General features: G+C 49.3%; 1 protein-coding gene across 3 annotated transcripts in view; it reads right to left on the bottom strand.

The window, feature by feature from the left end:
* Positions 1-24,649, bottom strand: part of TP53INP2 (tumor protein p53 inducible nuclear protein 2) — a 58,904-nt gene that overhangs the window by 20,495 nt on the left and 13,760 nt on the right. For all 3 annotated transcript variants that reach the window (XM_030533517.1, XM_030533514.1, XM_030533516.1), the window contains exon 2: positions 9,683-10,049. In XM_030533517.1, coding sequence (XP_030389377.1) covers positions 9,683-9,806 — 124 coding nt within the window. In that variant the 5' untranslated portion in view covers positions 9,807-10,049. The remainder of the gene's footprint in view (positions 1-9,682; positions 10,050-24,649) is intronic.

Below are 24,649 nucleotides of genomic sequence, written 5' to 3' on the forward strand. Positions count from 1 at the left end.
GACAGCGGCAGGAATAGAAAGGCAGGGCACAGAAGGTTGTTTGCTCAAGTTCTCTGCTTAAGTTGTAAGCAAATGGTCCTAAGCTGTCATTGAAATGGCTGAGTGAGCTAATCTACCCCCCAAAGGAAAAGGCACAAACTATTTTAAATTAAGATGGAGAAGCCCCATCTACACTGACCTGCTGCTGCTAACTGCTATCTGCAGAAGGGCCCCTGATCAGGGCTGGAAGTGGTAAACCTTGAAAAGCAATCTCTAAGTGCGACTCAGTGTTATCACCTAGACCAGAGGTGAGCAAACTACGGCCCGTGAGCCACATCCAGCCTGCGGGACCGTCCTGCCTGGCCCTGAGCTCCCAGCTGGGGAGGCTGGCTCCCAGCCCCTCCCCTGCTGTCTCCTCTCCCCCGCAGCCTCAGTGCGCTGGCCCTGCCAGGCACAGTAATGGGGCAGGGAGTCCCGGGAGGCAGTCGGGGACAGAGAGCAGGGGGCGGTTGGATGGGATGGACGTTTGCGGGGGTGGGGGACAGGCAGGGGATGGGGAATGGGGGCAGGGATTGGATAGGCATGGGAGTCCCAGGGGGCCTGTCAGAGGGCTCGGGTGTGGATAGGGGTCCGGGCAGTCAGGAAGCAGGGGGAGTTGGCTAGGGGGTGGGGTCCCTGGGCAGCGGATAGGGACAAGGGGTCCCGAAAGGGGACGATCAGGGGTCGGGGGGGGGGGGTTGGATGGGTCAGGAGTTCTGAGGGGGGCAGTCAGGGGGTAGGGCGTGGGAAGGGGCGGATTGGGGGGGCAGGCTGTTTGGGGAGGCACAGACTTCCCTACCCGGCCCTCAATACAGTTTTGCAACCCCGATGTGATGCTCAGGCCAAAAAGTTTGCCCATCCCTGACCTAGACACAGCCGCATTGGCCTGAAGCTGTGTTGGGAATAATTTCACTTTCACTTCTAGGGGAATAAAAGGGCCTTAGAAGTGAAACTATTCCCAAATCCTGCAGCAAATGGCTGCTAGACATCAGACGGCCTAAAGCAGTGTTGGGAATAGTTTCACTTCGAGGGGACCTTCATAAGAACACAAGAGGTGCCATATTGGGTCAGACCAATGGTACATCTAGCCTAGTAACCTGTCTCTGACAGTGGGCAGTGCCAGAGCTTCTGGGGGAGTGGTTTCTGAGACACCTCCATTGTGCACCACCCCAACAGAGATCAGCTGACACATGTAATGACCTTGGGATTCATTAAACAACAAACCAGTGAATGAGAAAGGAATAAAACTTTTAACAGAATAAACTAGAGAGTTTCTGTGGTGAACGGCTGTGCACAGCTACACTGGGTTCTCAACCCCAGCTTCCAGGGCACATCTCTACATTCCTCTATTCACAATACTGTCCCTTAAGAGGGAGTGTCTCTAAATTATAATCTTCCACAAACATATCTCTACATCTTCCCTCTTAAAAAAAAACACCAATTAGCTCTTATATGCATATATATATAAACAGCTAACAACTATCTAATAACACATGCATAAAATTCTCAACCCATCTAATTCATTTCCATAAACCAATGTGTCAGCTACCTAGAGAGGAGAGGTTACCAGCACATCAGTCTGGAGTGAGTCTTTACCACTCACTTTCCACAAATACCCCTTCTCCTAGCAGGTTAGCAAGTCTCAAAGGCCATGTCTACATCTAAAATTTTGCAGCGCTGGTTGTTACAGCTGTATTAGTACAGCTGTATAGGACCAGCGCTGCAGAGTGGCCACACTTACAGCAACCAGCGCTGCAAGTGGTGTTAGATGTGGCCACGCTGCAGCGCTGTTGGGCGGCTTCGAGGGGGGTTCGGGGAACGCGAGAGCAAACCGGGAAAGGAGACCAGCTTCGCCGCAGTTTGCTCTCGCGTTCCCCGAACCACCCTGCAAACCGCAGGGAAGGAGACCTGCTTGCTCGGGGGTTCGGGGAACGAGAGAGCAAACCGGGAAAGGAGACCAGCTTCGCCGCGGTTTGCTCTCGCGTTCCCCGAACCACCCTGCAAACCGCAGGGAAGGAGACCTGCTTGTTCGGGGAACGAGAGAGCAAACCGGGAAAGGAGACCAGCTTCGCCGCGGTTTGCTCTCGCGTTCCCGGAACCACCCAGCAAACCTCAGGGAAGGAGACCTGCTTGCTCGGGGTTCGGGGAACGCGAGAGCAAGCCGGGGAAGAAGACCAGCTTGATTACCAGAGGCTTCCTCAGGTATGCTGCGATACCTGCTTATTCCATGGAGGTCAAGAAAAGCGCTGGTAAGTGTCTATACTTGATTACCAGCGCTGGATCACCAGCACTGGATCCTCTACACCCGAGACAAAACGGGAGTACGGCCAGCGCTGCAAACAGGGAGTTGTAGCGCTGGTGGTGCCCTGCAGATGTGTACACCTCCTAAGTTGCAGCGCTGTAACTCCCTCACCAGCGCTGCAACTTTCTGATGTAGACAAGCCCTGAGTCTCTCAGGATGTTTAATCTCCTTCTCTGATCTTCTCAGTATCAGCTTGATCATAATGGTCCCTTCTGACCTTAAAGTCTATGACCTTTTCATTAGCGGCTGAGTTTTTCTCTTGCTCTTGGCCGGTTTCTCCTTCCTCCTTTGATGATAAATGATCAGTTGGGAAATGCCAGAGTCCACACTGACAGTCAATGTTTTGGAATTTTCTGGGATTACTCTTAGATCCCTTTGATTACTGTTAAAATGTGTCCACCCTGGTCTGTCTGGAACACATAAAACTTTGGATGCAGCTGTTCTTTAATGGTACCCCTTTGGCCTCAGTAGAGGTATGATTTCTCAGGCACGCTCTCTCGCCTGGGTTAGGAGAGGGGAGGGCCCTTTTGTCAAAATAAAATTTCTGCTTCTACTTCTGATTTTCTTTCATCCTCTGTATGGTTTCCTTGTTATGAGATTTCAGCAAGTTATCAGTGACTGGTAAATTAGATCGGATCCTTCTTCCCATTAACAGCTGAGCTGGAGAAGAGCCATTCTCCAGATGTGCACTTCGGTAAACAAGTAAAGCTTTATACAAATCAGCCCCACTGACAAAAGCCTTTTTCATAAGGTTCTTTACTGTCTGTATAGACCAGGGGTCTTAAACTCAAATGACCATGAAGGCCACATGAGGGCTAGTTCATTGGCCCAAGGGCCGCATCACTGACACACCCACCCCTCGCTGCCCACGGCCCTGCCCCCACTCCACCCCTTCCATGAGGCCCCACCTCTTCCCACTCCTTCCCTGCCCCCATTCCAATCCCTTCTCTAAAGTCCCCATCCCAACTCCGCCCCCCTCCATGCCCCCAGAGGGTGCCTGAGGGGTGTGGCAGGGTCTCAGGGCAGACAGTTGAGGTGCAGCAGGGGGTTTGGGGTGCAGAAGGGTGTGGGATGCAGCAGGGGGCTCAGTGCAGAGGGTTGGGGTATGGGGTGTGGGAGGGGGCTCAGGGCAGGGAGTTGGGGTGCAGCAGGGGGTTGGGGTGCAGGCAGAGGCTCGGGGCAGGGGATTGGGGTGCAGAAGGGTGTAGGGTGCAGGCAGGGGGCTCAACAGGATTGGGGTGCAGAAGGGGTGTGGGGTGCAGGCAGGGAGCTCAGGGCACGGGGTTGGTGTGTGGGGTGCAGCAGGGGGCTCAGGGCAGGGGATTGGGGTGCAGAAGGGTGTGGGGTGCAGGCAGGGAGCTCAGGGCATGGGGTTGGTGTGTGGGGTGCAGCAGGAGGTTCAGGGCAGGGGATTGGGGTGCAGAAGGGTGTGGGGTGCAGGCAGGGGGCTCAATGGGATTGGAGTGCAAAAGGGGTGTGGGGTGCAGGCAGGGAGCTCAGGGTATGGGGTTGGTGTGTGGGGTGCAGCAGGAGGCTCAGGGCAGGGGACTGGGGTGCAGAAGGGTTTGGGATGCAGGCAGGGGGCTCGACAGGATTGGGGTAAAGAAGGGGTGTGGGGTGCAGCAGGAGGCTCAGGGCAGGGGTTTGAGGTGCAGGCAGGGGGTTCAGGGCAGGGAGTTGCGGGGCAGGGTGCAGGAGAGCTTCAGACTCCAGGGTGGCAGCGGCGCACACCACGGCCGGACAGGCTGCCAGCCCCGGCCCCAATCTGCTCCAGGAAGTAGCTGGAACCATGCCCATGTGGCCCCTGAGGAGAGGGACGCTGGGTTCCACACGCTGCTTGTCACGCCTCCAGGTACCTTCCCCAAAGCTCCCATTGGCCAAGATTTCCTGTTCCTGGCCAATGGGAGCTGTGGGGGGGGCGGAGCCCCCTGTTCTCCCCCCCGGCTGCAGGGACGTGATACCAGCGTTTCAGGGAGCGGTACGGGGCTCGAGGGAGGCAATCCTGTGGCTATAGTTTGCCCACCCCTGGCTTGGATGTAGGCCGGGGTGGTGGGGGCGGGCCACTTGGCGGGCTGCAGGAAATAGCTCCGCGGGCTGCATGTTTGAGACCCCTGGTATAGACCTTTCCACAAGCCCATCTGATGGGGGATAATTTGGACTTGATGTTTTGTGATGAAAATTCCAATTTATAACAAATTGCCTAAAATCTGCATTGGAAAACTGCAGCCCATTATCACTAAAGATTTCAACTGAAATTCCATGTCTGGAGAAGGTTCCCTTCATGGTGGCTATCGCTGACTTACTATTAGTATGGTGCAGTGAGCAAATTGCTGGATACAGAGAATAATAATCTGTGACTATTAACTAATCCTTTAATTGCCAGGTAAATAAGTGAGGGCTAACCTTCTCATAAGGCCTTTGTGGAACTGGATGAGATCTCAGTGACTCTGCTGGTTGGCATGGCTTGTATTTCAAGCAGGAAAAGCAGTTTCCTACCATGTTAGTAATGTCGCGATTGATCCATGGCCAATACAGCACTTCTCGTGCTTGCAGTTTGCCCTTAACAATTCATAAATGACCCTCGTAGATCGTCTGTACCATTTCTTTTCGGGGGTTCATTGGAATTACAGCCTTACTGCCCTTGAAAATCATCCCATCTAGCAGAGCAAGTTCATGTCTGCAGTTGCAATAGTCTCTTATGCTTGGACAGCAACTCCTTATTTTTTCAGGCCAGCCTCTATCACTTCTTTTAATAGCCCCAATGATTCATCGTTCTTGGTTTCCTCTCTTATTTGTCGTAATTTCCTGTTAGCTACGGGAACTGACTTTATAATCAGATCTACACAGATTTGCATCTCTGTCTCTAAAGTCTTCTCTGGTTTCGTGGGAGTCACTGTTCTGGAAAGTGCTTCTGCAGTGAACATGAATTTACCAGGCATGTAGGTCACAATCAAATCATACTTTTGCAGCTTTATCGTCATTCTTTGAATCCTTAAGGTACAGTCATTTAGTGGTTTGCTAAATAACTCGATCAAGGGCTTATGGTCCATTTCAGCTTCCACTGTCTGTCTATAAATATACTGATTGAATCTCTCACAGGCAAACAATATTCCTAAAAGCTCCTTCTCAATCTGTGCATATCTGGTTTCTGCCTCAATCAGTGAATGGGATGCATATGCCGCTGGTTGCCAACAATCCTCATACGTGTGTAAAATCATGGCACCTAACCCAGACAGTGAAGCATCCACTGACATTTTAATAGGCCATTCAGGTGCACAGAACTTCAACACTGGTTCTTGTATCAGTTGTTGTTTTAAACCTTCCCATGATTGCACCCCAAAATCATTCATTTTTATTCTCTAGGAGTTTTCTCAAAGCTGGTGCTTTGGTAGACAGATTAGGTATGAACTTTGCAAGATAATTAAACATTCCCAGGAACTGCTGGACAGCTTTCTTCGACTGGGAATGCGGCATCATTTCAATGGCTGAAATCTTCCTCTTATCAAGTTTTACATCTTCACTGGAAATAATATCCCCAACAAAAGTCAGTTCTGCAACACCTAAAACACATTTCTCCCTGTTTAGTTTGAGGTTTGCAGCTGTAGTTGCATCCAGGACTTCCTGAAGTCCTTTTACATTGAGTCCCAGATGATGATGTCATCCATTGAGGTTTTCAACACCATTAATATACTCATAGAACATATGTATGGTTTTATGGTACACTTCTGGTGCTGAAGCTATGCTGAAGGGTAAATGTAAGAATATATATCTTCCAAATGGGGTATTCAATGTGCATAATTTTGAGCTTTCTTCAGTTAATTTTAGCTGCCAAAGGATGCATCCAATTTACTGAAACATAGGTGCTGTAACTAGCGGTGCTGGGAGTCCTGCTGCACCCCTTGGTTTGAAGTGGTTTCCATCATATGCAGAGTTTACAGTTTGGCTCAGTGGCTCTCAGCACCCCCCACTACACAAATTATTCTAGCCCCCTGTAGTGAACTATTGTGCATTTTCAAACTGAGCCATAATCTCTTCTCTGGTTGGTAGTTTGAAATATTCTCTTATTATAGCCTTGTTGAGGTCTCTGGGTTCTAAGCATATGCATAGCTGGCCGTTACTTTTCTCCACAATGGCTAGCGAGCTCACACATTCTGTTGGCTCCTCAATTTTTTGTATTACTTGCATTGCTTCCATCCTTGCAAGCTCAATCTTGAGTTTATCACCGAGTGCAAATGGCACTTTTCTACATAGATGGACAACTGGAGGGAACTCCTTGTTTATCCAAATTGTATGTTCACCCTGCAAGCAGCCCAACTCTTGAAACAGATGGTGATATTCCCGAAAGAGTGCCTCCTAGGCAGGTACAGTACGATCATGTAGTGAGAGCACCCGTTTTACCAGACTGAGTTTTTCACTTCAGCCAGGCCTAAAACTGGTGTCACCTCCTTTGGAACAACAATGAACGGGAGCCTAAATGGGGTGGTTTTATGGTTAATGCTAGCAATGCACCTCCCCTTCAATGGTATATTTGTTCCAGAATAACCAGCTACTTTTTTTCTGTTGGTCCCAGTTTTGGTCTTATCTTCAGTCTCTCATAATCTTGTTCAGATGGAATGTTAACCTGAGCTCCTGTGTCTGGTTTCAGTGGAATTATTGTTCCATTCACTGACATAGGCAGTATCCAGTCCCTTTCATCAGGCTCGCTTGATTTCAGCATGTTTATGAAGAATTTCTCAACCATGTTGTCTTCAACTGAACGCTTTCTGCATTTGGTATCTGCAGCATTTTGCAAAATGATTATTTCCCCCACATTTATGACCGAGTTTCCCAAAGGCAACATGCTATTTGGGGCCACGCTGTGATCCACACCTTCCACATCACCGTTTATACCCAGTCTTCCGCCTAGCAGTGGTTTTCCTAGCAAGTAGTTCCACTTTCTGATTGGACCTGTTCTGGCTATATTCGTTTGTACTTAGTACATGGATAACCCCTTCTGGTGAAGCCAGTTCTTTAGCTTGTGCTGTCAGAGTTTCTACTGCCCTGCATACCTGGAGAGCTTTTTCTAAAGTTAAATCTCCTTCCCAGAGCAGTCTCTCTCTTAACACGTTGGCTTTAATGCCACAAATGAATGGTTGAAGACGCTGAAAGCATGAAGTGAAGTAAAATGCTGACTGAATCGGAGGAAGATTGCATGCCAAAAAGGAATGAAACCTTTGAGAGACAGAGGTTTTTTTATATGCATGCAAAAAACTGATGACACTCTAGAGCAATATGTCATGGAATTGAGAAGACTCAGACCTGTGACTTTGGTGAGTTGACAGAGTCTCTGGTCAGAGATAGAATCATTTGTTGCTCCAGGAGCAACTTGGCCCATGGATTTTGCTCACAATGTTGTGCCTATAAGAAACTACCCAGGCCACTGGCAGCTCTTAGACACCCGATTATACCCACAAATCAGGCAGGTCGGTGTTTGCACCCTACTCATTTGTGTGCACAATTTGCTCTGGGCACAACAATTTAATTAAGAGGCTTGGATAAAATAAATAAACTCTAACTGCAGGGTGCAGCCAGACTTTCTATCCATTCTTAAATCATGCTTCCCTCCCACCGGCCCAGTGAGAATAGTCTTGGAAAATGAAAGTAGAGTAAAAAACAAACATATTGGCAAAAACAATGGTATTTTCAAATCTTCAAATTTGAGTCAAAGCAATAAGAAGTGAAAGACCTGGGAGACGTTAGCCTTCAATAAGACATTGCTTTTAAAAGGTATTATGGGGGAGGATGGGCATTCTGCGTATCCTCAATGTCTGTTCCCAACTCTGGGAGAACAGTCCACAAACAAGTAAGTGCCAAATGTGTTTGCGTTAGGTGACCAGGGTAAAATACTCTTTGATTAAAGGAACGTAAAGAGATCTTCTGTAACCTTTTAAATCAGATTATACCTGACGGAGGACTCATCATACAGTAAAGTTAATACCTCAGAAACTTTGCCCAATTGATTTGTATGTGAATTAGTGGGGGGCCTCTATTTCTGGATGGGTTTCAGAATCCTTTGTAGGTTCATCCTTCAGGCAAGATACTAACCTGAAAATGCTTTCTGGGCATCCCCAGCACGGGTGAGAGAGCCCTTGGCACTTCGCTCTCTGTGATGGTAGCGCCACTGAGAGCTTGCAGCAATCCTTGGCACATCCCGCAATGACCCAGCTGCAGAGTGTCCAACCCAGATTGTTGCTCTTGGTTGGATCAGTTTAGGAGAGCGATTGAATGACTGATTCCAGATTAATCGTGTTTGGCTTGGCAGCGACGTTAGAAGCATAACTCCAGCCTCTTGCATTGCAATTCAGACACGGCAGGGAGGATGGGCTCTGCGTGAGCCATTTGCTGCCGGGCTAGGAACTCTCCAAGCAAACAAACCAGGAGCAGGTGGCATGTGGCACTGTCAGCTTTAGTGGGCTTGATCCCCAGCTCCCGGCTGCCCTCCAGATGAGATCCTGAAGGTCTCCCCTCCTCACACTCCCTGGAGATAGCTCCTGCAGCACTAGCCTCCAGATGATTTATAACCAATGGAGGGATAGTGGGGCAGGGTAGCTAGGGAGAGAAACCTGAATACTCAGAGCACATGTGTTGGGTGAAATTCCCCTCATCTCCTTCAATCCCCCCTTCAGGCGCTGCAAAGGAGACACATCGCAAGGTCCTAGGCTCACAGCCATGTAATCCTCAAAGTCCCTGGGAGTACCAGAGCCCCAAGGGCTGCAGCGTGACTACCATGAGCGGTAGTGATGGGAACCACCACAGTACCAACCTAACGTATTTTTGCCATGAAGAAAACTAGATGTTTTGCTTTTCCATAGACCAGATGTAGCACAGACAGCAGCAGTGCAAGCTTCCCCTCCACTGCCCGTCGGCTTTCTCTGGTACATGTGTGGCCCCCGTCACCACAGCATCTCACAATATTTAGCTAGCCATGCAACACCCCTGGCAACCTGAGGCACAGAGAGACTAAATGACTTGCTCAAGGTCACACAGGAAGTCTGTGGGGGAGCAGGGGCTTGAACCCAGACCTCCCAAATCCTACATTAGCACGCTAACCACTGGACCACCCTTCCTCTCACTGACCTGGAAGTGGGACCTGCCTTGGCCAGAAGAAGAGTGAGGATGAAAGATAATAATGGGGCGTAGGGGGCAGTTAACCAGACCCTCCAGAACCTTGAAGATTCAGCTGGGGCTTCGGTCAAAGCTTCAGATGCAGGGGTGGGAAGGGATGGATTTTATCTGAAGTGATTCACTCATCATTAGGCCTATGATGAAATAAAAGGCCTTCTAAGCAGTGGCCCCCCCACCCCCGCCCTCTACTTTTCTTACCTGGAAGGTCAATAATGAGCCATCCATCCTCTTCCTCCTCCTCAGAGACAAAGGGTTTGGGTTCCTCCAGGCCCTCAGGTGTGCTGCTGTCACTGAAGAAGAGACTGGTGAGGCGTTGGAACATGGCTGGGGAATGGTTTCCAAGGTGAGCTTTGATGTGAAGAGAGAAGAAAAACCCAGCGTCGAGTGCCCGCCTCAGAGCACGGAGATGGACGTTGCTGGTGGGAGAGTTACACTTCAGAGTCCTGTCTGGGTGGACGAGTCCTTCTGAAGGGCAGGAACCCCTTCTTTCCTAGCGAAAGCTTAGCTGAGTTGAGTTATGTATAGTGCAATCATGAGGTTCTTCACTTGGCTTCAGTGCAAATGCCTGTGAAGAAAGAAGAAATTCATTCATGCCCTGTGGAAAGCCAGAGCCTCCTGCATCACAAGGGATTCAGATGGGCTGCAGGGAGGAGGGAGAGGAAACCCTGATATGGATCTCAAGGACAAGTCGCTGCAACCATTCTCTTTTTATAGGGTTCTGTGTGCTGGGGAAAGCACAGACCTCAAGGCTGGCTGCCGTAGCCCCCTTGATCTCTGACAGCGTCACTTCTACCACCCAGACACCACCTGCAAAGCCGAGTTCACTCAGTGTTTCCCTTCCCCTCCCCATGCCTCAGGCAATGACCTTCCTCTCACCCCCTTTTGCTTTTATTCATTTTGACTTGTTTTCCTCGAAAGCAAACTAGCTTAGCACTGGCGCTCGCATGGAGTTTGCAAAGTGCAGGCTAGGTCTCTGGCACTAAATAAGGAATAAGAGATGAGCAGATTGTATGTCGGGAGACCTAGGTTCTAGTACTCTAGTGACCTCGGCCAAGTCACTTTCCCTTGCTGTGCCTCAGTTTCCCCTCTGTAAAATGGGGATGTTGACACTTGCCCATCTGTGAAAAGTGTTGTGAGATCAAGGGGTGAAAACTATGATATTGTGCCACATATTATTATGAAAAACTAGGGATAGGCTAAGGGGCTGGACTGGACAAACACTCAAGCATTCAGATGGTCACACGGAGCACATGATGTACTCATTACTGTAGAGCCGGGTTGGAAAACACATGAGAACCGACTTTCCCAGGTTAAGTCAGTGCTGCTTCCTCTGTTCAGAAGCAGGACACCAAAAGGCTTTGAAAATGACCAGGCCACCCTCTATCTCTTTCCCCCACGGTGCAGGGCCACCCAGAGAGGGGAGGCAAATGGGGCAATTTGCCCCAGGCCCCCATGAGAATATAATAATCTATAGTTTTGCAACTTTTTTTAATGGAAGGGGCCCCCGAAATTGCTTTGTCCCAGGCCCCCTGAATCCTTTGGGCAGCCCTGCCATGGTGAGCTAACTAAACAAGGATTAAGGTTTGGTTTACAGCTATCAGGGTGGATAATCACCCCTTGAGTCACGGGCCTCCTTGTGTCTTCCCACCGCGTGCTCCTACTTGGGTGAGAGTTGGAGGTGTTGGAGGGAGGGGGTCCAATAAATCTTCATTACAGTGGTGGAAATTAGACCCTAAGCCACGTTCTGATCTCCATCCCCCTGGCATAAAACTGAAGCCTGTTAATTTCAATGGAGTTACTCCAGATTTACCCAGCAGAATCTGGGGCAGCAGATGAAAAGCTGGAAAGGGATTCGAAAGGGTGTAACAGCATGATCGTATCAGGAAGCTGATTAGAATTTAGGTCTTAGGGTTTGAACAACAAAATTCAGCCCTTATCATGAGGAAACAGATGAGACACTAAATTTATACACTCGGAACAGGCATCTGCTGACAGGCAACTCCTGGTCTGTAAGTCTCAGCAGGCAGGATAGTTAAACTGGCTGAATGTCTCTTTTGCAGACGGAGAAGTAGCTTCACCCAAGAGAATAATAAATAACAATTACAAATAACCATGTTCTCCCTATTTTTCACTGAAATGTGTTGAGTCAGTCCACTAGTTCTCTCCAGCTCTAATAAAAACATAGACCTCAAAGCACTTTGCAAAGCTGTGTATCATCATCCCCATTTCACAGCTGGGAAAACTGAGGCACAGAGCAGCTAAGTGACAAAAGTGAGACCAGACTTCCCAATTCCCAGTCCATTGCTCTCTCCACTGGGCAAGGCTGCCAACCAGGAGCTAACCACCTCTACCAATGGCTGTGCTAAGGGCCCTGTGGTTGGATAGGGTGGGTTTTCATTTAATATTTATCTACTCTGGGAACAATGAGTAATGAAAGATTGCAGGAGAAGTGCTTCATTACTCCATGCCCTCAGAGCAGCCCTTTCCCTGCTGGAGTGCAGAAGAGATGACATAGCCACTTATATGACCACCCTCTTGCCCAGATTTTGCAGGCTTGTATAAATTGGACCCACATCCAAGCCACACTGGGTTTGGAAAGAAAATGAACCAAAGGGGTTTTGCAGAATCAAAAGCACACGCGTGCTGGCCCATCTCCATTGCATTTGCATTCATACCTCGGGCAGGAAGGAACAGTGTGGAAGAGAAAGTTGCCTCATTCAACAACCAGGGGGAGAGGGGTTGATGGGCCAAGGAGCTGGGGGGGGAAGGGGAAGACTGAATACAGGCTGGCAGGGCTGAGAGAGAAGCTGGGGTCAGTGGGAGACTAGGACTGGGAGTCATACGAGAAGGCTGGGCAAGGAAACCAGGACTGGGAGCTGGGGAGATCAAAGAGAGAGGAGCTTGAGGTGGGAGTATAGACTGAGCCTGGATAATGATCCAGAGGAAGGAGTCAGACTGCCTGGCAAGGAGACTAGGACTGAGGAACCTGTGGGGTGGAGGAAGGAGATGAGACAGATCTGCTGATGAGCTGGGGCACAGGGAGAGAAATGGGAGTGGCTGGGCAAAGAGGCTGGGAGGAGGCACACTGAGATTGGATGATGAGCCTGGTGAGGAGACTGGGACCAGGACCCAGTGGAGGTGGAGAACATGGGGTGGGGGGAGAGAGACTGGAGGCCCGAGGAGGGGAAGAGCTAGATTGGACAAGGAACCAAGAAGGAAGGAACTGGGGGCAAGAAGTCAGGGAGGTAGGTGGGAATGAGAATGGTTGGGCAAAGAGCCTGGGCTTGGGGGCAGGGACTGGGAGGGAGAGTCCAGAGGGGTGGGACTAGAACATGCTGGACAAGACCAGGACTGAGATGAAAAATCTGAGGAGTGGAGACTGGGACTGGAAAAGAGAGTGGGACAAGGAGCCTAGGGTGAGAAGACACAAGACAGGACTGGTAGGAGGGGATAGGGCAGAAGGGCTCAAGCTTCGGGGAGGGTACAAACAGACAGAAGTGGTCTGTACCCACTAGAGCACACTCCCCTCCAAAGCCTGGGCTGGAACCCAAGAACTGAGTCTCACTCCTTCCTCTGCTGACAGCAAATATCTGTGAAAGCCTCTAGCAAAGTGTCCTTTCCCCCCTCTAGTGCTAGTCCATATGAAGGATAACAACCTACTACTGCTATCATTTGCTGAAGTGGCAGAGGTCTGTGTGGTGAATCTAAAGGTTCCAATGTGATGCCACAAGGTGGACTTTCTGATTTTTCAGTTTGCTTCTTTAAACACCTAGGAAATGACATACACAGACTCACATACAAAGTAGTTAAAAGAATATTATTAAGGCTGAAAAGCCAAGTACTCAGAAGTCAGGGTGGCTGGCCCTTTAAAAGGCAATGGGTCTCATCCCCACCTGTAACACTGCCAACTCTTCTCCCCAGGTGGGGAAAATTAACCAAGTCATGTGACCTGTGGGTCACCACACCGGATCAGGCCTCTGGTGGATAAGGAAGAGGCCTGGGCTAGCAGATGGCTATAGAGAGTAAGAAGGTTTCTGTGGATGATGAGGAGTTGCTGCTAGTGAGCAGGAACACAGACCCTTGGGAAGAGGCTCTGCCTAGCTAGATACTGGGTGAGGACTCTTCATTTTGAGCTTATTTTGTGTTTGTGAGTCTTTGCTATTTGTGTAGGGCCAGGGAGAGCTGGATTAGAGGAAGATAGAGAGGTCAGCTGGAAGAAGCTGACCAGAAGCAGAGCACAGCCCCTGGTGGAGGGCTGTGGGCTCCCTTGACTGGGAAAGGATCCCAGGAGGGAAATGCTCCCCTTTTTTGATACCTCTGGCCTGCGTGGAGTATTTGAGGAGGTCTGAGTGAAGGGAAACTAAGGCAGGGGACTTGCAGCGCCTTCCCAGGCTATGAAGGGTGATTGGTGACAGGAAATGCTTAGGCAATGCCTGGCATTTCCTAGTTACTGCAATCTTGGCTATGCAACTTTAATAATTCTCTTGTAATGTGGTTTTGTGTGTGTAATTAGAATTCTGTACAGTAGTGCAGTAAGAAAAAAGTAACCCAACAAAAAGCACAGGGGCTAGTTTGCTACAATGATGTTATGATCCAGTTCTGCGATGACCTTGGTGTGTAATACAAACCTTGTGATACTTGTTCTTCCCAAATCAATAACCTGTCTAGCAGAGTAGAGCAGAGACTTAGCTATGCTCTAAACAACTGAGAAGAGATCTGGGTCCTCTGGCAGTGTAAAGGGCCAGTTAATGTGTCCCAGGTGTCTGGGCAAGAACTCCCCCAGCACAGGCCTGCCATAAGCAGCCCCATTATGCCCCTGTTCCAAGCCCTGGGATATTGTCTATTATGGTAGTGCCTCAAGACCAGCCATGGTCAATGCCCCATTGTACTAGGACATTGTAGTAGTCCCGTCCCTGCCCCAAGCAGCTTATCATTTAAATAAACAAGACGAAGGGGATAGGGGAAAGGGTTAAATGCACAAGCGGAGAGAAGTGAGTGATGGTTTGTGAATTTCCTGATAGTACCACAAGTTCTATCCTGGCGGCTTGGTATTTTGCATCGGATGGTTTTAGGAGACAAACTGAACGGAAAGACAAGAGAAGGTGAGAGAACAGCTGAGGAAAGGGACTCGGCCAGGCCTGTCATGCTCCGGGGACTCTGGGATGTACTGTAGTCTATAGGCAGCTCAATGATTGTGCTGATTTAAACAGCTGGGGTGGCTCTCATCTATATCAGGGTCATTTGAATCCTTTGAACACCACAGAGTTCAGAGGGTGCAAAGATGACTTAATGCCACCATTCCCTCACCTCTTCCCCATGGCTGCATCTCCTGGGAGCACCGCCCAGAACTGGCTAATTCAGAACAACCTCTGACCACTCCATTACGTTAACAGGGAGAGAAGGTCAAATAAAATATTTGTCCGAAAGCTCAAATAAACAGAGTTACACTCCAGTGCTGAGTACTTGAGTTTGTCTCTCTTTCTACATTTGGGAGGAAGCGTTGTCTCGTGATGAGAGCATAGTGTTCTGAGCCAGGAAATCATTGTTGAGTTCCTGCCTCTAGCTCTGGGCAGGGCATTTCACCATGTTACAGTTTGTTACCATCCCAATTTTACTGATGGGGGAAACTAATTCTCTAACTTGGAGTGGGACTGGTGGGGGCGGGGTTGAACTTCATTATTGTCTATAAAGATCTTGAAGACCTACATAATGGTGGTGTGACCTATTAATGGAAAAATATATTCAGATGAGACAAAAAAAACCAGGGATTAAAACCACATCAAGGGCTAGATTTGGGGAAATTGAATTTGCATGCACAAGACACAGTACTGCATGCAGTTCCCTGCTTTGCATGCAAATGTTTGTGCAAGTGAGGATTCTAGTTTGAGAGGGTGGCTATCATAGGGTGAGTTGCGCCTCAAAGGGAGTTGGGCCTCTTGTGTCTGGTTTTCACTGAATCCTGCATAGGAGTGGGGTCCTATGTGGCTGGGTCTGATGATTGAGCTGGATGCAGTTCTTGCTATTTAAGATGCTGCCTGTTCTATCTCTCTCCCTCCCCCCACTCCCCAGTGGGGAGAGACCTGAGAGCAGAACATGATGGGGGCTTAGCCAGGAAGGGTCTGGGGCAGACTTAGGGAAGTGTGGTGGGAAGAAGACCTGAAGTAAAGGCTAAAGAGGTCCCACCTGAGCAGTGTGGGAAGCAGGCCTGAGGGGACAGTGATGGGGATGGAAGACCTTGAAGTAGATGGTTGTTCACTTATTTAGGGCCTTAGAGATGAAGCCTGGGGTAGAGGGGGGACCAGACTCTCCTACACCTTCAGTTGTGCCTCCTGGAGGGGTGAGTAGACAATGCTGGCCAAAGGTGGTGGACTGACTACAGGCCTAGGGACTGGCTGTGAGGGACCCCTGCCTGAAGAGTGACTTGTTGGAGGTTCTCATCCAGGGGAGAGGGCTAGAAGGACTCTTGAGCTCTGAAGCAGGAATGGTGGCCCAGCCCTGAGGCATGGGGAGTCCTTGCATTGAGGGGCCAAGGACTAAACCAGTGGCACTCAGGCAATGGTTATTTGGATGTGAAGAGGGCCAGACAGACCACTGAGGCCATGACAGCAAGTGACAGAACTTGTATCTGTGTCTTCTGTGGACTCCCTGTTCCTCCTGTCCCTGAGAAGGGGAGCTTATGAAGTAACCAGATATCCAAGTGCACCAACCCACCCATTCTGCTGAGGGTGATGGTGGACCTGAAGGGAAGTGGGGACTGGAAGCAGGTGAAGGTGAAGCACTGGCCCTTATCCTTTCTGAGGCAGAGTGACCTGAAAGCTGCTAACACTAAGATCTGGGGGACAGAAGTGGTAGCTGGTTTGTGTAACCAGCCAGCCTCCAACAGCTTTGTGTAACACGCTGGCCTGACCACGTCCCTGTCCCTTGCTAGTGTCTTGCCTCAGAGCTTGTTACTTGCAGCCTTCCCTGCCTGCGAAGGAGCTCCTCAGAGCCTCTTCCTGAGCACGTGCAGCCCGAGCTGGGGCTGCAAGAGTAACGGCAACAGCTCAGCGCTTCTCTCATTCCTCACTTGCAAGCTCTCCTGGATCACTAAATCCCAGGTGAGCTGTCACTTCACCTGAGCAACCCACACTATAGCTGCATTGCCTCTCCTCTTAAGCAGCCTGACCCAAATACCACTGAGAGACTTCCATTGACCTTCATGGGCTCTGGATCAGGTCCATAATGAAATTCAGTGAATAGAAAGCAAGCTTGTAGGAGAGTCCCTAGTGAAGTGGTAGGGGCTGGAGCATGTGGTGCTAAGGTTCTGTATTTAAGGCTCATCAACAAAGGCATATCTGTGGCCATGGCTTGTTATAGTTGTACATTTATGGCTTTTTTTAATGGTACTGACCTGGACTAAGCTATTGCAGGGTGCAGTGCTTTCTTAGAGCTGGGTTGTTGGCACACTTGAAACCACCGAGCATGCAGTAAGGCCTTGGGTAGTCTGAGATGAGCTAGATGCACCAAGATCCCAGGGTTCTGCATTCCCCTTGTGCAGCAGGCTGGAAACTCTGCAGCACTTAATCTAAATACTTACAAACAGAGGCTTAATGAACTAAGCATGGAAACGAATAAGGCAGGACCTCTTGTGTTAGTAAATGCAATTTGTTTTAGAATAGCCCCATCTCCCTAGATTTTTATTATTATTATTATATTTTAATGTTGTGGATATATCCTTTTTTTTTTTTTTTTTTTACACTGACTTCTAGGGCATTGTGGTGAATCTTGCTGGCTGTAGGCTCAAAGATAATACTGCACCAGTTACGCTCAATTCATGCTTTCAAGGCTTTCCTCTCAATTATGAGGGCTAGGAATATAACATAGCTGAGATCCTGAAGCACAGCTCTCTGGCAAATGCTACGGCCACAGAACCTCAGGCCGAGTCCCAGGTATAGAACCATGTGTGTACACTTCTCCCAGATATAGTAAATCAAGTACCATAGGGTACAGCAGACTACCTGACCAGTGATATCCCTGTTAGGGATCCTTTAAATAGAACTTACTGCAACCATGTACATAATGCTCCATGTGGCTGCTTCGCCCAAGCACCTGTGTAATGGGTCTGGCATATGAGCTATTCTCTGAAGCTCTTGCAGGCCTCCCCATAGCTGCACTCAGTAGCCTTTTCTTTGCTGGGAAAGTCACCTATTAACCATATTCAGCTATACCCATGGTCAAGTGCCCAGAATCCAGCTCATTCCAGGAATCCATACTCCTGGACCTTGGGCACTGTAATTGGATGCTACTGAGCTAGGAGGTGTTTCAGTAAGGGTCATCTGTTTTTTTTCTCTTGTATTCTGCAGAACGTGATCAGTCCACTTAGCAAGATGCAGGAAGGGTGTTCTGAGACTGATCTGCTTCAAGCCTTGAAATGAAGTGGGGCAGATCCTGGGCCTGGCTGAGACCTTGTTCAATCTCCAGGAAAACTTAACACAGCCTAAAGGCTGCTCTAAATTATGCAAGTGGGGCTAGTCCCCTGGGGACGACTGCGCTGACTGGGGAATTGCTGGAGTGAGAGATTCTCTGGCCACACCAGCACACTAATCTATGCTTGGGTTCAGGAATGGGTGGCTGCATCAGCTTTATACCACCAGGGACTCCCATAAATCAAGGGAAGGGATGCAGATGATACAAAACTATTCAAGATAGTTAAGTCCCAGGCAGACTGCGAAGAGCTACAAAAGGATGTCTCAAAACTGGGTGACTGGGCAACAAAATAGCAGATGAAATTCAATATTGATAAATGCAAAGTAATGCACATGGGAAAACATAATCCCAACTCTACATATAAAATGATGGGTTCTAAATTGGCTGTTACCACTCTGGAAAGAGATCTTGGAATCATTGAGTGGATGTTTTCAGAGAACTATCCACAATGTGCAGTGGCAGTCAAAAAAGCAAACAGAATGTTGGGCATCATTAAGAAAGGGATAGATAATAAGACTGAAAATATCATATTGCCTCTATATAAATCCATGGGGGCAACCACATACGCACACAGTATTCAAGATGTGGGCGTACATCTTAAAAAAAAAAAGATGTATTGAAATTAGAAAAGGTCCAGAAAAGGGCAACAAAATGATTAGGGCTATGGAATGGCTGCTGTATGAAGAAACATTAATAAAACTGGGACTTTTCAGCTTGGAAAAGAGACAACTAAGGGGGAATATGATAGAGGTCTATAAAATCATGACCGAAAGAAAGTAAATAAGGAAGTGTTATTTACTCCTTCTCATAATGCAAGAACTAGGGGTCACCAAATGAAATTAATAGGCAGCAGGTTTAAAACAACAAAAAGGAAGTATTTTTTTTCCACACAAGGCACAGTCAACCTGTGGAACTCCTTGCCAGAGGATGTTGTGAAGGCCAAGACTATAATAGGGTTCAAAAAAGATCTAGATAAGTTCGTGGTGGACAGGTCCATCAATGGAGAGCCAGGATGGGCAGGGATGGTGTTCCTAGCCTCTGTTTGCCAGAAGCTGGGAATGGGCAACAGGGCATGGATCACTTGATTGCCTGTTCTGTTCATTCCCTCTAGGGCACCTGGTATTGGCCACTGTCAGAAGACATGATACTGGGCTAGATGGACCTTTGGTCTGACCCAGTGTGGTTGTTCTTATGAAGGCCCTGCTGTCTGGTTAGGGCCACTTTCCATCCCCTCTGTGTGCCCAATGGGGATGGAGCCATGGGCCAGGATTTAGCCCTCTGCACTCTGCTTCCTCTTATCTGCTGCAAAGGCCTGCTGTGCCCTGGTAGTACCAATCTCCAGTGCAGCTGTAATTGCTCTGGGGGAGCCAGTTACAATATGGTTTCTCTGATTATGACATGGTTCCACTTTAGAGTATAGATTGGCCCTTAACTCTGCCCTGACCCCTGCCATAGGCTCTGGGCTACATTCCTGAAGGCTAAGGTCTGGCATCCTTGTCTGTGGGCCTTTTGTCTATAAATTCATTGAGGGTATAAAGCCACCTGACACTTCGCTGATGGAGCATGTTTTGTGTCAACACACATGATGACGTTCAGCCTTCTGTAAATTTAGGGCTTTAAACCTCATCCTATTTAATAATATGATGGACAGCTCATACTTCACACAGTGGAAAAGAAAACACTGCAGAGGCACAATGTAGTCAGGTGAACCACCTGAACTGCTGACCATGGAGCACTTGATCCCTGGTGCTGCAGTAAAGCTGAACTTTTTTTGCATTCCAACTATTTTAAAAAAGCATTCAGGAAGCTTTCCATTCATTGCCTATGAATGTCCTTCAGGTCTGGTCTCAAGATAGGGGCACTGCTTAAGCACAGTCTAGTTAACTAGCACAACAGAGCACTTGAATGACTTGCTCTGTTGTTTATGAAAGGCTAGAGAACACCATGTAACTGGCAGCATCAAAGCTAATCAATCTGGTATGTAAACACCTTGATGGGAACTGCTATGCTGACAACGTGGAGAGGACACAAGAGATGGGTGACAGTCAGCTTTCAATTAGAAAAAAGTTGTGCGTGCAGTCTTACAGAATTTGATAAGCGGGGGTTGTAGAGCTAGGGAAGAGGGAGGGTCACATCACTCTGGTAACAATGCCATTCTCCCTATAAGAAGAGGGCCATTTGCTCTGCTCTGAAGAGCTGCTGGTACCTCCAACCATCACCTGCCTTATTCTACATGTTTGGTCTACCTTAGTTCCTGATCTCCATACACATGCACTCAAGCTGTCCCTGTAACAGTTCCTGTAGCAGCCTTCTCTGCACGTTACAAACCATTACAGCATCTCATTTAAATTGTGGAGTCCCTCCACGTACGGAGAGGAGGAGAATCCATAGAACATTCCTCGCATGGAGCTCTAGCCAGAATAGGCCTACTGACATTTACAGGATTACTCTCATGAGCTCATGCTGCAGGATCAGCCCCAGTATTAGCATGCTCTGAGTTTACTCTTTGCACACGGACCGTCCAGCCCTTCAGAAGTGTGCATCTATCAATCCTATAAAAGGGGATTGTGAGGCCTAGACAGAAAGTGCCAACCCAGCTTCGTACAGGGACTTAGTGCTAGAGAACCCAGCTCTCATTCCCAGGCCAATGGAAGAACCACGATCTCACTCTGGCAACCATTCAGAAATAGATTAACACTTGACCCAGATGTCCCTGAATGGGTGTCTTCCTGGCTTTCTCGATCACTGGTGGCTGATCCCACAAACTCTTGCTGCCTTTGTAGGGTTTCCGTGGAACAATGGCAAGATTCAGTCCTAAGAGAACCACTTTCTCATTTACAGTGAGCCATCTCCTGCCTCTTAAACCATTCAGGCCAGTGTCTGCTGGTGCTTTATATGAACGTGAGTGGTCATATTGGATGCCCAGAGAGTGCAGCACTGTGAGGGAAGCAATCATAACAACAACACAAAGAGGCACATGGTATCAGTCGGTGAACTGGGCAGGGGCTCCAGGGAGAGCAGATGAAGAATGGTTCAGCAGTTAACACGTTGGTCCATGAGTCAGCGGAGCTGGGTTCTGTGCAACCTGGGGCAAGTCACTTAGTGCTGAGTCCTCCAAAGGGGGTGAGACTCTGGGGGAGCAGCTCAGCTATTGGGTGTTAAGACACATTTTTGGCCTGATTTGCAGAGGTTCTCAGCACCTTTAGCTCCCACTGACTTCAAGCGGAGTTATGGGTGCTCCATAGCTCTGCAAACCACCTCCAAGGGGGCACAGGCTGAGCACTCAGGAACTCAGGTGCCCCAAATCAATGGCCACTTCTGAATATATTGGCATTCCATCCCCCCCACGTATCCCCATCTGTAAAAGGAGGGGAGAAGTGACCTCCCTCTCAAGGGTGAAACCTGCCCCAGAGCAGGCCTCAACATGGGGCAGGGGGTAAGCAGTTGCTCGTATGGGCCCGGTGCCCTGGGGTGAATCCTCACCAGCCCCCCATGTCTGAAGCTGGATGTCACCAGAGAGCTGCAGAGCATTGTTCTGGATCAGAAGTGACTGAGTTGTTGACGGCTCAGATCAGCAATGAGGGGGCTAGGAGGAAAGGATGTTGGTGAGTGAAATGACTCTCTTCCCTGTGCCTGAGTCTCTTTAAAACCTGCTCAATCCCAGCCTTTGACAACTGCTTGCAACAAGCCCAGCTGGGCTCTTATTAAGGGAAGTGAAGGATTTTAAGCCCCTAGTGCAGTCAGCAACTCTCTCTTGACACCATCACTTAGTGACCCTGGAAAAGGCGATGGAGGGAGGAGCTGTGTTCATGCCACGGTGTGAACTGAGCTGCAAGCGGCAAACATGGACAACGCAGTTGTCACCTGTCTGGAGCACAGAGCTCCTCTGAAGGGTATAGGAAGGGTTGGAATAAGATCTGTGGTTCACACTATACGGAGGCCTTGGCTTTCCACTTCCCAAGCAGAGTGGGATGCAGCTAAATGTGGCTCTCCTAAAGACTGGGAGAAAGGGGAAGCCATTTCCACGAGAGGCAAGGAACTGACACATTCTGACCTGATGCAGAGGACAGAGGCTGGGCTCGTGGTGGGCTCCTCTGGATTTCAGAGCTGGCACATAACTAGCCTTTGAAAGGGAACATGCCAAGCTGCTCAGGCTGGAAATAAGACCAACCGGTTGCATTTTGACTTGTGAGGCCTCTACTCTTGTAAGTGGACTAGACCGACGCTGGACACCTATGAATCCAGCTTGTTCGTGAGACTGGCTCCTTCCAGCCAGAGTGGTGGAGAAATCCAGCACCCTTTGCCTGTTCTTACAGGGTCTCCCCGTTAGTGGTTCTGCAGTGGGCATGTGGGGGAGTGTGTCTAGAACACCGCCTCTGATTACACCCCGGTGCCCTCACACTGACCCCACAAAGTCAATGGGCAAAGGGTCAGGCCCCAAAAGAGACTTAACAAGGGGTCTCTCCCCTTCTTGAGACAGGCCTGTAGCACTCCTGCTTCCAGTCAGGAGATCAGAGGGGCAGCTGCCAGCCCCATAGTGAGGCCATGGGACACAGGCAAGTCCAAGCAGCCCAGCCACGGTATTTTAGTAAGTTGCGGGTGTAGGAGGGAGGGGAAATAAAGCTTGTAAGCAGCTGCCTGGACTCTTGTTCTTGTAATGTGTGCCATTCATCCAATCTGCTACACTCCAGAGGCAGATAGCACCATACGCTGTCTGCAGTTCTCCATGCCCTGGGTCTAATGTCACATTGCTGAGTGTCTATTGAATAATTTGTTTTAAACTGAGCTTACTCTGCCCTGCGTTATACCTGCTTTCCCAGCCTTCACCCCACTTCTTCCTTCTGCTCCTACCACAGTATGTTCTTCCTGCACTATTTTCAGTAGCTAGTGTTTGGTTTTCTTTCACTCCTGTCTCTTTTCCCTCCATCCAACTTAGATGCACTTTCTCTTTCCCTGCACTTTCTCCAGGACCTCCCCTAAAAATGTCTCATTCTCTTCCCCTCAGTCTTTCCCATCTAGTCACCTCTCCTCACGCTTTGACCTTCTGCCCCTCAGCATGGTTCCACATCCACACACTCAGGGAAAGGAGCAGTGGCTTCTCAACTTCTCCTCCACGTGCAGTGGCTACAGCAGTCAGCAAAGTAAAGGAGGCCCTGCTAGAGTGGAAGGGTGGCTGAGTGGACCAAGGACACAGCCTGGAAGCATCTTGCCCACCAGGCATAGGGAAGTCTGTAGTTAGCAGATCACTGTTCTCAGATTTACTATTCCCTGTCCAGCTCCTTCACGCAGAGCTGGGTTGAGGCACAAGGCCATGTGGAGTGCCATGGAGTTAGGCAATGTCTGACTCCCGGCTAGTCCTCATGGAGGCAAAGACAAGCCTTTGAAAACACAACCTGAGCGTAACTGATGCAGAGCTGCCTGCTTGATTTTGCAGGAAGCCTGGAAAAAAGCTGTGAGGTGTGTCCTACCCTATGTGCCTCCACTGTGTTGATTCCAGAGGAGGTGCTCTAAGGAGAGCCTACTAATGCTGCCCCAGCAGAGAATGAGATGAGTGGTGGTGGGTTTTTTTCCCTTGTTGTCACCACTCTATCCTGGCTCTGCTAGGTTGGTATTGGCCGGGGCCCTCTCACACCACACAGGCCTCTGGGTGGCTGGGGCATAAATTCTCCCTCCTTCAGGACAGATCTCAACTCCCTGAAGCCTGGGTGGTCCAAGCAGAAAGTGTGCCCCCAGAGGAGATGATGTGGCAACCTGCCCACCCCATCCCACCAATCCATCAGGTGGCTTGGGAGTGGGAGCCAAAACAGGGGTGTGGCCAGGGGTGTGCCTAGGATGCCAGATTGCTTTAATCTAACCCTGCCTTAGGGCTTGTTTACACATACACACTGCAGTGGCACTTGGTGACGACTCCGTCTAATGCTTCTCCCAGCGGTGTAGGTGCTCCATCTCCCTGAGTGGCGATAGCTATGTCAATGGGTGGCGCCCACCTGGCAACGTACTGCCGCCTACGTCAGGAGTTCAGTCAGTATAGCTGTGTCTCTTGGGGGGTGAACTTAGTTATACCGACATAAGGCTTGGTCTGCCCTGCAGACTTAAGTGCAGCTTGTTTCATCAGCGTCCCCCTCCTAGATGGCACTAGCGTTGCAGGCAAACGACATAAATATAGTGCTACTAAGAAGGGCAAAAGTGACAACAGGAATTTGAATCGGAGCAAGCATCACTTTGTTCCCGAGAGCTGAGGTAGGGGTGTGCACACTCATATCTGTGGCAGCAGGCACTTTATTAGTCTGTTCTTCAGGCAGGGCCATGTTACCTGCCTGTGCAGTGTGTAAGGTCCTGATCCCAGCAGCAATGACTGTTAATTGTTAGTGAGAGTCCTATGCCTGCTAGATACTTTTAAAAGCGGGTGTGAAGGAAGATCGCTGGCTCTAGGTGGGGCAGAGCTCATAGTGAGGCTGTGAAGAGCTCAGGGAATCAGCCCTACTGAATCTGAGGTCAGGACGAATTTTCCCCTCCCCACCGCAAGCACAATGGTTTTCGCTTTCCTCTGGGGCACGGAGTTGGGATTGTTGGGCAGATCTACTTTCTCCGATGGAAGGAAGAGCTTTAGATATTTGCAGATCTGAGCCCTTGTATCCATTTCAAATTGCACTAAGCTAAATGGTTCCTAGTGCATGAGAGCCACTGTTGCCATGATAT

The sequence above is a fragment of the Gopherus evgoodei genome, chromosome 14, assembly GCF_007399415.2.
Source record: "Gopherus evgoodei ecotype Sinaloan lineage chromosome 14, rGopEvg1_v1.p, whole genome shotgun sequence".
Taxonomy (NCBI): domain Eukaryota; kingdom Metazoa; phylum Chordata; order Testudines; family Testudinidae; genus Gopherus; species Gopherus evgoodei.